This window comes from Petromyzon marinus, chromosome 5 (genome assembly GCF_048934315.1).
Source record: "Petromyzon marinus isolate PM22_M1 ecotype Great Lakes invasive population chromosome 5, UKy_Petmar_22M1.pri1.0, whole genome shotgun sequence".
Classification (NCBI taxonomy): domain Eukaryota; kingdom Metazoa; phylum Chordata; class Hyperoartia; order Petromyzontiformes; family Petromyzontidae; genus Petromyzon; species Petromyzon marinus.
In genome coordinates this window covers 7,805,488-7,820,149 of record NC_133671.1, presented here as the reverse complement: position 1 = coordinate 7,820,149, position 14,662 = coordinate 7,805,488, and the positions used below count along the sequence as shown (strand labels likewise).

The window sequence follows — 14,662 nt, the reverse complement described above, 5'->3', positions numbered from 1 at the left end:
AGCAGCACGATGATGATGCTGGGGGGGGGGGGGTTGGTGTTTTAACCCTTTGTGTATTGTTGAGGGCCGCGCGTTAGGGGCCGCAGTAAAGGCCACCAGGGGCCGCCAGTGGCCCGCGGGCCTTGCAATGAAGAACATTTCTCTATCCCATGGACTCTTGCTCTATAAAAAAAACCAATAAAAAAAATTACCATCTCCAGTTACATTTTTCACCCAGTTGAAAGCCCGCTGAGACTATTCATGGGAACTCCCTGGGTCTCTCGTCGTCTTTTCGGCCGATGCGCACATCGCCTTCACGAACGGACAATTAAAAACAAAGCACAGCTCAACTGTTATCATACAACCCAAACTGCGGACCGCTCAGCAAACCACTGCAGTCTGCGCTCCTACAACGGAGGAGGAACAGCAAAACGACACCAACTCTTTATCTCTCCTAAAGCCCTCTAGTCATAGATAGCAGACCTCCGCGTTGGCATGTAGGTCCTCAACCATATTGTCACACGCAACGATAGAATCAATACATCTTTATTTTACGTTCCAATATCCCCCCCCCCCCCGCCAATAAAGTAGGCATCAGTGCAGAAGCATGGATCAACAGGAATGGAAAAAAAAACCCAATACCAATTGAGCAAAATAAAGTGCAACCGCGTGCAACAAATATATCACACAAGAAATATCATCATCATGGGCAAATAGCCACGTCTATGACAAACATATATCGTAAATAACATAAATAAAACGTATAGTAATATTGTTTTACTTGTTATGGGAAAGCAAGTCGGAATCGGTAGCCTGCCTTCCTGCCACAGGAATGTGTAATTTCCATCATTCGATGGCCCGGTGTAATCAGTTGAAGATGTGCACCGTTCCAGACTCATGCGAGCCCTGGGAGCACCGAGTATTATTATTGACACGCGCTTCTCACCAGGAGTTACTCGGCGCATTGCCTCCACCTAGTGCCCATCTTCAATAACTCAACAAGAGGTTGTGAACAAAAGCACGGTCCCTGTGTTGGAACAAGTGTCAGCCAGTAGTCGTCATCCTCGCAGGCAGGGGCGCAACTATGGGGAGGAATGTGTAAGTGGCAGCGTTATGCGACCCATAAGGGGGCCCAGTTAAAAACAAAAATGTTAAGAACAATTACTTCCAAAAAAATATTGCAACAATTAACCATGTATGCAAAATAAAACATTGTTACAAATGAAAAAAATACATTTATAATAAATACACAGCGTGAGAAAACTAGTAACGCTACTGCTGGTGTTTGTATCTGAACACCACCAGCTTGTTTGGTAACTGACATGAAAGCAAAACGCATGTTAACTTAATTGTGAGTATTGTACCTTTCAATATTTTTTTATTTATTAATGCCGTAACTGTGAGGCTGTCTTCCTCTAAACCCAATACACGGTGCAACTAAAAAAATGTATATAATTATAGCCTACATATTATTTGTATACGTGTTTAAAAAAAAAATAAACATCCGTAGCTATATTATTGGTTCTTTCGGTAGAGTAACGTAGAAGGGAAATAAAACAAATAAAAAAAACAATAAAATTCTCACGACGTTTCGACTGCAGCACAAGCAATCATCATCAGGTATGAAAACCACAGCAAGAAAACGTTATTGTTTTCTATTTTTATTATTTTATTGTTTCCCTTCTACGTGACTTTACCGAAAGAACCAAGAATATGAATCCCTGCAGTCACGAAAGCTTTAAATCAAAATGTATCCGTAGCTATTTCAGTAAAAGTGGGTCGGCAGAAAAGAAGGGGGTCCCAGAGTCGTATCTTGAATAGCCCCCTCGTGGAAATAGGTCGTCGTGCCCCCTGCTCGCAGCAGAGGTTTTGGCTGTTGCACGATCCAGCCACGTGGAGTGGTCAAAGCACCCAACTCAATTTTGCAAAAAGTGGAAATGAGTTTTAGTCCTGGTTGGTCGTTGATTAACCGCATCTTCGTCATCATCATCATCACCATCACGAACAAGGACGGCTACCCGCGTCGCGCGCTTTCAAGATGCGCTTCCATGGCCTTCTGGAACGCTCTTCCTTCCGATATTCGGAAGCCACTGGAGCTATGCACTTTTAGATAATCTAGATCAGTGGTTCTTAACCTGGGTTCGATCGAACCCCAGGGGTTCGGTGAGTCGATCTCAGGAGTTCGGCAGAGCCCCCGCCACGGAGGTCCGGACACACTTGAATTATTGTGTAAATTTGTGATGACACACACGGCCCGCTTGGCCATCACTGGCTGCAGATGATCATGCTACACTGCTTGGCCAATCAGCACTGCGGGGAATTTAGTGCGTACTCAGTAGTCAACGTGTGACTGTTGTTGTCGTACGTCGTGTGATTTCTTTAATATTTTATCCATACTAACTATGTCGGGCAAAAGAAGAAAGTGGTCGGACGAATATGTACAACATGGATTCTCATGTATCACGGAACGTGATGGGAGTGAGCGTCCTATCTGCATGATTTGCAACGCCAAGTTGAGCAACTCTAGTCTTGCACCGGCAAAACTAAAGGAACACTTCTTGAAGCTGCATGGAGACGGGGAATACAAGAACACAACACTTGCTGAATTCAGGGTGAAGAGAACCAGATTCGATGAAAGGGCCACTCTGCCTGCTCTTGGATTTGTACCTGTTAACAAACCGATCCTGACAGCATCGTACGAAGTTGCTTACCTGATCGCAAAGCAGGGCAAGCCACACACCATTGGTGAAACACTTGTGAAACCAGCTGCATTAAAGATGGCGAATCTGATACTCGGAACAGCGGCCGAAGGTAAATTATCCCAAATTCCCCTTTCAAATGACACCGTCAGTGACAGAATAGAAGACATGAGTAAAGACATCTTGGCTCAAGTAGTCGCGGATCTGATTTCAAGCCCGGCAAAATTCAGCCTTCAACTCGACGAAACCACAGACGTTTCTGATCTAAGCCAGCTTGCTGTTTTTGTACGCTATGTGAAAAACGACATGATAAAAGAAGAGTTTTTATTTTGTAAGCCTCTTACAACAACAACGAAGGCAGCCGATGTGAAGAAGCTTGTGGATGACTTCTTCAGAGACAACAATCTTTCATGGGATATGGTTTCTGCAGTTTGTACGGACGGAGCTCCAGTCATGCTGGGAAGAAAGTCTGGTTTTGGTGCGCTAGTAAAGGCCGATGCACCACACATCATTGTGACGCATTGTATTCTGCACAGGCATGCGTTGGCAACAAAAACCTTACCTCCAAAAATGGCAGAAGCATTAAAAACTGTGGTGGAATGTGTGAACTATGTGCGAAAAAGTGCTCTGAGGCACCGCATCTTCAGTGAGCTGTGTAAAGAAATGGGCTCTGAATTTGAGGTACTTCTGCTCCATTCTAATATTCGGTGGTTATCCCGGGGACAGGTGCTGAATCGTGTTTTTGCCATGCGTGTGGAATTAGCCCTGTTTTTGCAAGAGCACCAACACTGCCATGCAGATTGCTTCAAAAATCCTGAGTTCATTCTCATTTTAGCGTACATGGCTGATATATTCGCAGCTCTCAATCATCTCAATCAGCAGATGCAGGGTGGTGGAGTCAATATCATGGAAGCGGAAGAACACCTGAAGGCTTTTCAAAAAAAGCTACCGTTATGGAAACGACGAACAGAGAACAATAACTTCGCAAACTTCCCGCTTCTGGACGACTGTGCAAGTAAGATCGAAGATGTGTCTGGAATCGGAGATATTTCTGTATCCACGGAACTGAAGCAAACAATTGCCACGCACTTAGATGAGCTTGCAAAGTCTCTCGACGGATATTTCCCTACAAGAGAGTCATATCCAGCATGGGTGAGACAGCCGTTCACGTTTGCTGTTGAAACAGCAGATGTCAATGATGAATTCCTCGACGAAATCATTGAAATTCAGCAGAGCCAGGTTCAACAGCAACTCTTCAGAACAACAACGCTCTCAACGTTTTGGTGTCGACAAATGAACAAGTATCCAGTTATTGCTAAGAAAGCCCTGGATTTTTTTTATACCATTTGTTACAACATATCTTTGTGAGCAATCCTTTTCGAGGATGCTGGACATAAAAACGAAGAAAAGGAACAGACTTTGCTGTGAAAATGACATGAGAGTGGCACTTGCCAAGGTGAAGCCACGCATATCTGAACTGATCTCTCAAAGGCAACAGCAGAAGTCACATTGATTTCCAGGTATGTAATTTGTTGTGAGTTTATGCATTGTGTTGGTTTTATTCTTTGAACAAGGTAATGTTCATGCACGGCTCATTTTGTGTACCAGTAAAAAACATATCTATGTCTTGAATTTGAAAAAAATCACATTTTATTTTTCACTAAAGAGGGGTTCGGTGAATGCGCATATGAAACTGGTGGGGTTCGGTACCTCCAACAAGGTTAAGAACCACTGATCTAGATTGAAAACTAGTTTCTTTAGAACTACTTTTTTGCGTTTAGTTTGTTGTCTATCTCCGGCACTTCCAATTAGCACGGCTGGCTACGTACGGGGCGAAATAAGTTCAACATACATATATACATTAATTTTTGGCGAGTGGGAATAAACTGAGTACCCGGAGAAAGCCAGCACATTCGGGTAGAAGACGCTGAAAACTCCGCAAAGCTGTATTCAATGATCAATTTGCTGTACTGCCACGCCCTGGTAACCTCGCGGCCCAGTGGGTTTGTGAGCCTTATAAGTCTGCGATCCACTAACCACTCACCTCCAAAGTGCTGGATTACATACGTACACCTCCACCCCCAGCTGGTGATGAGCTGTCATATGAGAAATGTGCTTTGTTGCCTGCAGGCTCCTCGGGATATTGAAACGGAGCGTGTTCAAGAGGTCACCTTCCCCTGCCATTGGGAGCCGTCGGCAAGAAATTGCCGAGCAACAGGTAAATCGGAGGGAGGACGTACCCGTGAAGGCGTACGGGGCAGGTGTGTCCATATCAGAGCGTAAAAAGTAGCTGGGAGAATGCATGCATCGTTGGAATCTGCTAAAATCTTACGCGTGTCTGGGATCGCCATTTGTCCATCAGAGTTGCCTATCAGAGTTGCCCATCAGAGTTGTCCATTAGAGTTGCCCAACAGAGTTGTCCGTCAGAGTTGTCCATCAGAGTTGTCCATTAGAGTTGTCCATCAGAGTTGTCCATTAGAGTTGCCCAACAGAGTTGTCCATCAGAGTTGCCCATCAGAGTTGTCCATCAGAGTTGTCCATTAGAGTTGCCCAACAGAGTTGTCCATCAGAGTTGCCCAACAGAGTTGTCCATCACAGTTGTCCATCAGAGTTGTCCATTAGAGTTGCCCAACAGAGTTGTCCATCAGAGTTGTCCATCAGAGTTGTCCATTAGAGTTGTCCATTAGAGTTGTCCATCAGAGTTGCCCATCAGAGTTGTCCATCAGAGTTGCCCATCAGAGTTGTCCATCAGAGTTGTCCATTAGAGTTGCCCAACAGAGTTGCCCATCAGAGTTGCCCATCAGAGTTGCCCAACAGAGTTGCTCATCAGAGTTGTCCATCAGAGTTGTCCAACAGGCGAACGAAGTCGTCGTTCCTCTCTCAATCCGACGGGAACCCTTTTCAGTATCTCAATCTCCCAGCGATGAACACTTTCACTAAAACCGGCAAAGGGCGCCTGAGAAAATGACCTGAGACTACGTAATGCACGGTGGAGTCTTGCGAGTGTCTGCTTCGTGGCGTGCAACAGATGTCTACCGAGAACATAGACCGACAACCTTAGATAAATACTCGGTCCGCAAACTCGGTGCGCATCTGTTGCTTTCCTGTGCCATCTGGCTGGTTGTTTGCCAAAGAGCACACTCTTTGGTTCCTTCGTTAAAGTCACGTAGGTATAAAATAAATTAAATTAAATCACGACGTTTCGGGCGCAACACAAGCAAAGCGTCATCAGGTGAAAAATGTAGCGGGAGAGCTGCTAAGCAGCTGTTATTATTTTTCTGATTTTATTATTTGTTCTATCCACGTGGCTTTAGCGCAAGACCCAAAGAATATGAATTCCTGCAGTCACGAAAGCTTTAAGTTAAGAATTAAGAAAATCTACAAAGCGCTTACGAGTGAGAACACGCAGCAGCGCCTGGCAAGGAAACGTACCCGCCCCCACCATTCGCTCAGCCAATGAGAGCGACGCACGCGCTGAGCCAACCAGACCCCACACCCCCCGCGATTCGAATATCGCGATTTGTAGTCGCGATGGCACGAATTCGTTTTTTTCAATTGTTAGCCAGGTAAGGACTCACGAGACCGGGGATAGAGTCTCGGGCTCCATTTCAAAAAGAAACCTCGCCACATAAATGTTGACTGAGGACATCGCGAAGACCCGGATTGGGAGCGCAGCTCCTCCAAGCCCACCTCCCACCGCTGCCATGCAGTAGTACAATCGAATGGTCTCGTGAGTGCGGTGCATAATACTGATAGTATCATAAATTGTTGTTTACTCATGAATGAACGTTTGTCCTCTGTATTATTATTATTAGCACTATTGACCGATACCCCAATGAAGCACTCGTAAATTGCTCATACGAAAAATAACGCTGTCGAGAACGCATGCCCATACAACGCATGCCCATTTATACAATGCAAGGCCGTAGCCATGGAGTCGACATTGGGGGGGACCAAATCTTCCAGGGGGTCTGGGGTCTCACCCCCCCCCCCCCCAGAAAATAAATCGAAATTTGAAAACTCATTTCCTGACATTTCCTGCCTAAAATATATTTAGAAAAATCACTAACACATAGGATGGATTTTTTTTACAATAATATCTAAGAATGTATTGTATTACATTGCTCTGTTTTTTCTTTTTTACCTTTTCTTGTATCATTGTATGTAATGGCAGAGATTAGGGATTAATAAAATATAACCACAATCATATAAACAGACATCTATTTTATAGCAATATATTGGGGGGGGGGGGACATTTTGAGCATATTTGAATATTGGAGGTGGATGTGTCCCCCCCAATATATATTATAATTACGGCGTTGATTCAATGGTATGAGGACCCCTCTTGGTGCCCACTTCTCCAGGAGCGCATCTTGAGCGCCTAAGCGAGGCTCTGCCTGTATGTCCCATACTGTAAGCAGCACTCATTCCACAGCGTTGTGGAGATGCTGTTGATACGAATGACGCTATATAAAAATGAAAGCATGAATTATGATTACTTGAAGCCACTGACCTCTTGACCTCGCCTCGTGTCGCCAGGCCGTCCGGTTCACCTGTGACGTCCGTGCCCTAGTTGAGCGCGTGCCCTCGAACGGTCAGAGGGGAAGTCCAGCCCTGCCTCGCTCGGACAGGCTGAATAATGACCGTGACACCTGCTTCTCTTCAAAAGGTCTGGATCCATAATTCACCACCCAAACTAAACACACCGTCGACGGGCCAATGCTGGCACGTGGTTGGGACCGTTGCGACAAATGTTGACCCCCAACGTTTCATGATTACTGGAACGATCAACTTCGCAGGTTCAGGCGGCGCTGTGTCGCACCGGCTGTCGCCCGGCTCACAACCGGAAGGCCATGAGTTCACATCCTCGTCAGGGGGGGGGGGTCAACTTTGCCCAATCTTCTTCCAGGATCAAAATAAGAAAGAAAAACCGTGCGTACGGATGGATCCTGTAACGCCATGTGTCAATCCGCTGCTGGATTAGGGTCACCTCATTCCGTACGGGTCGTGAACATCACTTGACCACACTTCACTGCACTCGTCAGGGTGGGTTGGTGAAGGAGGGGAGCTCAGACGTGGGAGCACAGAAGTAGAGTACAATAAATCACGTTTCTTCTCTGCCTTCTGCTGCCCACCACATAGACTTGCAAACTACTGACGCCTGGTGTGCAGACTCAAATCTGCTCAGATTCTGAGATCTGACGAGATCAGGCGCAATTCGGGATGGTATGATCATAGGTTTAACCGAATGTGAGTCTAATTGATGTAGTGTATGCGTGTGTGTACATCACCGGTGACGATTATTTGAAGCGGTCTTGGGCCTCCCCTAGGTCGACTCAGCCTCAAATGAGTACCTCGTTGTGCGGTGTCTAAAACATCGCCACTGGGGAGACAAAGGCGGCCGGGCGTGGTGCTGGACACCTACCCCTGTCGTGTACCGTTCCGGCCTTCATAGGTGCCGCTCGCTAAACAGCGCTTGCCTCAGCAGTCTGGTTAAGGCGACACGGGGGATCTTTGTTTTTTGTCCTGCACACTTGTTCGCAGACATTATGAAGATGTACGGAGGGCGCATTAACAAACGCGAGCGTAAGGAGCTGAGCGCTTGCAAGGAGATCTGGTATTACAGCGTGACGCCACGGAGGACGGGACGTGGCAACGTCAACTGTTATGGAGCCGACGGCCACTACATTCCGGTTAGACTCCCTGGCCACCCACAACCCTCCACGCATCAGTGACGTCCGGTGAGGTCAATGGCTGGGGAGGCACTGGCTAGTGTCAGAGCCAGATTCACACACTGAGGGGGGGGCGTGGCCTCACGGTGGGGGCGTGGTCTCACTGAGGGGGGCGTGTCCTCACTGAGGGGGGCGTGTTAGACACGTCGGGCTCAGTGAGGCAGATGTGATAGCTGCCTCCCCTGGTGCTTTTCCATTGCAGTTTCATGACGAGACCAGCGAGCCTAAATATTTTTATACACATACGTGAAATAAGTTACCTGGAGAATGGAAGGCGAGGATATGAAATGAAGGGGTCTACAAACATTACATTGGAGACATACTGAGATAGTAACAGGCACGCGCTTATTGCCCGCGCTCCATCCAGTTACTGAGGGGTTGCGCAATCAGAGGGGAGGCTGAGCTCGTCGCTGCCTCACCTCTCGTCTCTTCCTGTATTAGCAGCGGAGCTCCGCAAATTTGGCGACTTTGACTATAAAAATGATTGGAATCGTACAGAAATGACAGATCAGTGGAAAAATCTTAACATTTATTTGATTTGATTTTTTTTTTACTTTTCGTAACAGCTATTTTCATTGGAGTACGACAGCTGAGGCTCTGCCTTTCTTGCCTCCACTGACCGCACGTCCCTGCCACGCATGTGCATGTAGGGTGCCACTGCGGCGAGGTGTTAACTACCTCGCCTGGTTTACAGGAGGTCGTGGGTTCCATCTCGACCCTGAAGCCTGCATATTTGGAGTTTGCGCGTTCTCTCTCTACCTGCGGTCGTGTGGATTTTTCTCCGGGTTTTCCAGGTTTTCCCCTCCATATTTAGAAACATCATACATTTTTGAGTATTTGTCTGCTACAAATGTCCACATGATAAGCCACTTCGTTGAGCTGTCATTTGTAGCCAGGTCGCTTCTGCACAAATAATTTCTAGCTCAGTGGGCGTTACCTGGTTAAATAAATGTTTTTTGTAATAGTTTCTTGCAATCAACGCACGACGCTACAGCTGTATCAGTCAGTCCGTGGGTGACCCGGCCAGGACAGCTGATATGATGGTAGCCAGCACGTTGCATGGGAAGGGAGTGTTCACAGGGGTTGCAGAGAACAAAATCAGGCACATTTCCAAATCAATTGGCATATTTGCCCATGTGACAAACTCGATTTGATTACTTAGATTATTGGGCTGCTATACATTTCCACACGATAACCCACTTCGCTGAGCTATAATTTGTGGTCAGGTCGCTTTAGCAGGTTTTTTTTTTAAATCCCGCGCCCCCTTCCCCAGCGCACGCCCACCGAAGCCGCTGAATAACCATCGACGACCGACTGCAAATTGTGAATCGAACGTGGAAGCTGAAGCTCGAGCGAGCCAGCCGATTTGCACTCTCACTGCACCCCCCACACCCCCCCCCCTACCCTCTGCGCGCAAAGGTTTGGCACGAACACCTCCTCTACCGCTACGAGGTGCTGGAGGTGCTGGGCCAGGGCAGCTTCGGGAAGGTGCTCAAGTGCCTGGACCACAAGAGCAAGGAGTTCGTCGCCATCAAGGTGCTCAATCGAGCCCGGTGAGCTCGCGGGCGATTTCCATCACTCGGCTCGGCTCGGGTGTTTGCCGACGCGGTGTCGCGTGCGTCGTTTCGTGTTCAAACACGCGGCACTGCCACCGCACGAAGAAATTCATTTTACATCTACCCGGCGCGGCAGTTGAAGCGACGGCGCAAGTTTCTCAAATTCTCAAATCCGCGCCCTCGCCTCTCCGTCTCTGCCCAGACGGGAGCGCAAATGGGTTCACCGCAGAGAGCGTTGTCGTGAATACAAATGACGAAATAAATAAGCAGACACATGTGTCTCCTTCACATCTCGATCTCCACGTAAAATGTACACCGTTGACTCTCGATTATCCGCGCTAAAGACCGGGAGGACGGTGGTTTATGATTTAAAATCGCGGATAATCCTGAAAATATAACAATTTTCCGCAGATCTCTGTGCCATAAAGCACTAATATAGGAGTACGTTATGTTTAAGTTAAGATAATTTAGTTTTTCAGTGAACGAAACCAAAATTTGTCGTAAAGAATCGGCCGATCGTTGTTTTGTTCTGGTGCTTATCTTCGTTGGAGGCCCTGAACCGGTGATGGAAATTCCACATTGCTATGGCAAGGGCCAGTTTTTTCAAATTTCCACTACAGTGTATTGACTTTACACGACGTGCTAGACCAATTGAATCGACCCCTGGAGAGTTTAATAAGCTGTATTGATTCACAGCTTGGAATGAAACTCACCACAGTCCTGTGGTTGCGAGTTAAATCACTCTTAACTGCAGCACAAGCCAGCTGTTGGGCACTGTAGGAGTACGGAGCACACGGCCGGTTTGCTGGGCACAGTCAGACATTAATGCGTACGGCAGCTGGCGAGGCCAATGAAGCAGTAACTACACTATCAGTGGCGTAGTAAACTACATTATCAGTGGGCGTAGTAACTACATTATCGGTCCAGGTGGGGCCACAATACTGTATTAGCTTTGCGAAATTTTGCGGAAGCCAAACGTTTGCTGCTCTCATTAAAACAGGTCCCTGCAGGGTGGGCTGGTAGGAACATTGGAATTTTGTATTCGGCTGTGGGCTGTGTGTGAATTTGCCACATCCCCAAAAGCTAAGTTCGCAAATGAGATAATGTGACTTCCAAATGTTGGGTGCAATAAGACATATCAAGTCTCTGCGCTGTCTATTGCTGATTTTACACCCAACAGCACGAGATTTCACTTCGTTAAAGTATTGAAAGGGGACGGACGGACGGACAGACGGACGGACGGACACATTAATCTATTGCAGGCTGGTACACTCAGTTTACAACTTCGTTCCTACCAGTAAAATAAAACGTGGATCGTAAACGAATTTAAGCCGCGTTTAAAACACGTTTTTATTCGCTGACACTGCTGTTGAAAACACATCTCCTGGTGGTTGTCAAGAAGGGGTCCCAACTCGTAGCTTTGGCCACCAGGGGGGGGCCGCCGCGGTGGGGGTGGGGGGGGGGCAAGGCACTCCCCTGCCTGCCCCACGCTCGCTACGCCACTGCAATGAAGTAATCTGCCCAAAGCAATTACAGCATCAACTGACGCCTGGCTCACAGTGTCCACGTGGCCATGCGCTCTCATCAACAGGTTCAACGAGAGCGTTCATCGGCGCGAGATTGAGATTCTCAAGAGGCTGCAGACGGCGAGAGAGAGCAGCAAAATCATCCGCATGATGGAGCACTTCTCATTTCGCGGCCGCGAGTGCGTGGTCTTCGAGCTGTTGAAGTAAGAAAAGAGTCGCACAGGGGGGGGGGGGGGGGGCAACTTTTAAATCTAAATGGAACACGTGTATTGTGACGCTTTCGCTTACATGCCGAACGAATACCGTTATAAGGTCACACTCGTTACGCAGAAAGATACCGCGCTGGTCTGGCCAAGGAGCATAAGCCAACGTCAGGCGAACTCGGATCATCCTCGCAGCAGCGGCTCTTGGCGAACCATTTGACAAAGACGGTGGTCACCGCATCGCGCGCTTTCAGATGCGCTTCTGCGGCCGTCTGGAACGCTCTTTCCTTCCGAGATTAGGAAGCCACTGGAGCCAAAGTTGTTGCCATCCGTCATGCTCTCACGCTGATAAAACCCGTCTCACCCACGCACATGATGAATGAAAACACTATAAACTATACTCTTTGGTTCTTTCGGTAAAGTTACGTAGGTTAAAAAAAGTAAAGTTAATCAAATCACGACGTTTCGGAGGCAACACAAGCCCATATCCCTCCTCTACCCCATATAAAATAATCTCTTATCACAAATACTGTAGCTCTCTCTACAGTAATTTTGCTGTGCTAGTTACACCTGATGACGGAAGCTTGTGTTGCCTCCGAAACGTCGTGATTTAATTAACTTTATTTAATTTTTACCTACGTGACTTTACCGAAGGAACCAAACAATATGGATCATTGCAGTCACGAAAACTTCAAATCTAGAACTATAAGCTATACTTTAATTTCACCAGGTAAGGCCCACTGAGCTATGTAGCTCTTTTTCATAAGCCACCTGGCCATCACAAATGATAGCCCAACGAAGTGGCTAATCACCACGTGGACATTTATTGCTTCTAAATGTGTAAGGAAAAACCGGAGGACTCGAATTAAACTCCACGCGACCGTGGGACCAGAGAACATGCAAACTACAAATACGCAGCAGCAGGCGTCAGGGTTGGGATCGAACACCATGACATTCTGTATACCGGGCGAGGTAGTTAACATCTCGCCAACTCGTCGCCCCGTTTCCATCGTGGTCATCCTCTTGGTGCCTTTCCTCCTTTGAGCGTCACTCTGCTGCCACCAGTTTCCACCTTCGGCCCCGCAGAGTCCCTTCGAGCGAAGATGATCATTTTCTGGCATTTTGTCGATCCACTGCTGGACGAGGGTCACCCCCACACTGGGGCGGTCATGGCGGGTTGTTTGACCATACTTCACCACGTTAGCACGGAGGAGGGGAGTTACAGGGACACAGGAGGACCGGTTCAGGTGTCACGTGGCGCTGCTGGTGGTAGACGCGGACGGGAATCGAACTCAGCCCTTCGGGTTCAGGGTCCAATGCACGAAACTCTGCACCACCACTCTTGCCAATTATACTGCAGTTTTCACACGTATATTAACACAATACTACATGGTTATGATATAGGCTACGAATACCAATACTAAGAATTGCCAGGCATTAATCAGTGCAACCTACACCTTACAGTGAAACACACCCATCTATCCTGACGATGTGTGTTTGTTCTCTTATACAATGCGTGTTTTCATAACGCGAATTGTATACAACGCGATGATGAATGTATTAGGGAACACATTTTTTTATATATATAACGCGGGTGCGAATTTGATACAACGCGATCAAGTGAACGGAATAAGTGGCCGTGCGGCTCCCTCGTTGTAGCGTCATCACACAAGGTTGGGATGCTGCTGGATGCTTCTAGACGCTAACCCACGCGTCTCAGTCTTTGTTCAGCCTGCATGCGCATCTCACGGCGTCATCGCGGAACTGTGCTTTACCCTATGTTACATATTACTACGTGTTCTTCAGGAACGCAAACTACTGACGCGTTACAGGAGAACAGACTGGAAACTGAACTTCTTTCGCACCGTACGTAGCCAACCGTGCTGATCGAGGGCGACACACGATGCACACACACGCACACGCGCACGCACGCACGTCGTCTGTTACAGTGGAAATCTGCGGTCGCAGCTGAAGCTGACTCATCGCCAGGGCTTCGGTCTCGAGATGGTGCGCCTCTTCGCCATCTCACTGCTCAAGAGCCTCGAGCAGCTCCGTGACGCGAACGTGATCCACGGTGACCTCAAGCCGGCGAGTGGCGACGCGACTGGCTGTTAAGCACCGACCCGCTCGCTGAGCTCCCAACGGGCCCGTTGATGTCTCACAGGAATATATTCCGAGGCCTCCCAACCCTCCCAACGCCACCGAGATGACAGCGCCGGTTGGGCCCGGAGTATATATATTTTCGTGGGCCTCAGCAAACCAGATACATTTTGTGGGCTGAAAATAATTGCGCCGCCGTTCGTTAAAGTGTATTGCCTCGATATTTGTTTCCGGTCCGGATACATTTTTTTTAATTCCTGGCTCTTCCGCGAGAGAGCGAGACCGCCCGACATTGTTTTATTTTTGTTGACTTTGTCCCCCCACGGTGCAGGGAGAGCGATGCTCAAAACAAGTGGGGTGCCACGGTGGCTAGGAGATGTTAACTACCTCGCCTGGCTTACAGGAGGTCGTGGGTTCGATCCCTGACCCTGATGCCTGTATATTTTGAGTTTGCGTGTCTCTCTCTCTCTCCCTGTGATCAAGTAGATTTTCCTCCCGGTCCTCCACTTTTAACGGCACTATCAGCTCGGGGGGTAGGTGGTGGGTGGGGGGAAGAGTTAGGTGGAGCCCCAGTAATTGATTTGTCTCACAGGGTCGCACCTATGGGCCATTGTATGTCGCCGCTCCTGTCGCCGAATCACATCGTGACGCTCGCGGTCTCGAACATTTCACGCCGTCGGGATGCTCCGTCTGCCTCCAAATGCGGCCGCGACAGCTCCCTAGGAACTCTTTCCAATGATTACACGGCTGCTCTAGTGAAATTAAAATAAAACTTGGAACGTAAATGAAAGCTTTAAAATCGCGTTTTAAATATTTCTTGTTGTTCTTTTACGCTGTTGTCATGGTGGTTGTCAAGAGGGGGGGTGG

General features: G+C 47.9%; 1 protein-coding gene across 1 annotated transcript; it reads left to right on the top strand.

The window, feature by feature from the left end:
- Positions 1-4,789: 4,789 nt before the first annotated feature.
- On the top strand, positions 4,790-14,623 carry LOC116938984 (dual specificity tyrosine-phosphorylation-regulated kinase 4-like). Its single transcript, XM_032946788.2, has 6 exons — positions 4,790-4,896; positions 7,218-7,347; positions 8,223-8,371; positions 9,830-9,963; positions 11,558-11,695; positions 13,645-14,623. Exons 3-6 carry the CDS (start codon positions 8,228-8,230, stop codon positions 13,808-13,810), a joined length of 582 nt encoding a protein of 193 aa, XP_032802679.2. The 5' UTR covers positions 4,790-4,896; positions 7,218-7,347; positions 8,223-8,227; the 3' UTR covers positions 13,811-14,623.
- Positions 14,624-14,662: the final 39 nt, after the last annotated feature.